The sequence below is a fragment of the Penaeus monodon genome, chromosome 22 (genome assembly GCF_015228065.2).
Source record: "Penaeus monodon isolate SGIC_2016 chromosome 22, NSTDA_Pmon_1, whole genome shotgun sequence".
Lineage (NCBI taxonomy): Eukaryota > Metazoa > Arthropoda > Malacostraca > Decapoda > Penaeidae > Penaeus > Penaeus monodon.
Window position 1 is genome coordinate 27,183,089 of NC_051407.1, and position 332 is coordinate 27,183,420.

The 332-nt window shown below is 38.6% G+C and overlaps 1 protein-coding gene across 1 annotated transcript in view; it reads right to left on the reverse strand.

The window, feature by feature from the left end:
* Nucleotides 1–6: 6 nt before the first annotated feature.
* The window catches only part of LOC119587387 (receptor-type tyrosine-protein phosphatase S-like), a gene marked incomplete in the record, with an annotated part of 26,335 nt that continues 26,009 nt past the window's right edge, over nt 7–332 (reverse strand). The window contains 1 exon segment of the mRNA XM_037936130.1: nt 7–134. Coding sequence (XP_037792058.1) covers nt 84–134 — 51 coding nt within the window.

The window sequence follows — 332 nt, forward strand, 5'->3', positions numbered from 1 at the left end:
GGTCTATGACGTCAATCTTATGACCACAGTGACAATCTACATATCAATTACAGCTACGTTAACTTCTTGTCGTTATGCCCCATTCACACATTTATCAATGTTTCCTCCTCTTCTTTCTCCCTTGGTTTCATTTTTTCCTTTTTCTGTGGCCCGAAGAGGAAATTTGTACTGTTCCTGAAAAGAAAAACCGGTTCATGTATTAACGTACTGATGTAATTATTGATTAGTTGCGCAAAATCATGTGCTTTCGGTCTGGTTGCTGCTGCCAGCTGAGAATTCATGCATGCATGAAGATATAAATGATTGAATCAAGGCATATATACTGTGTGTGC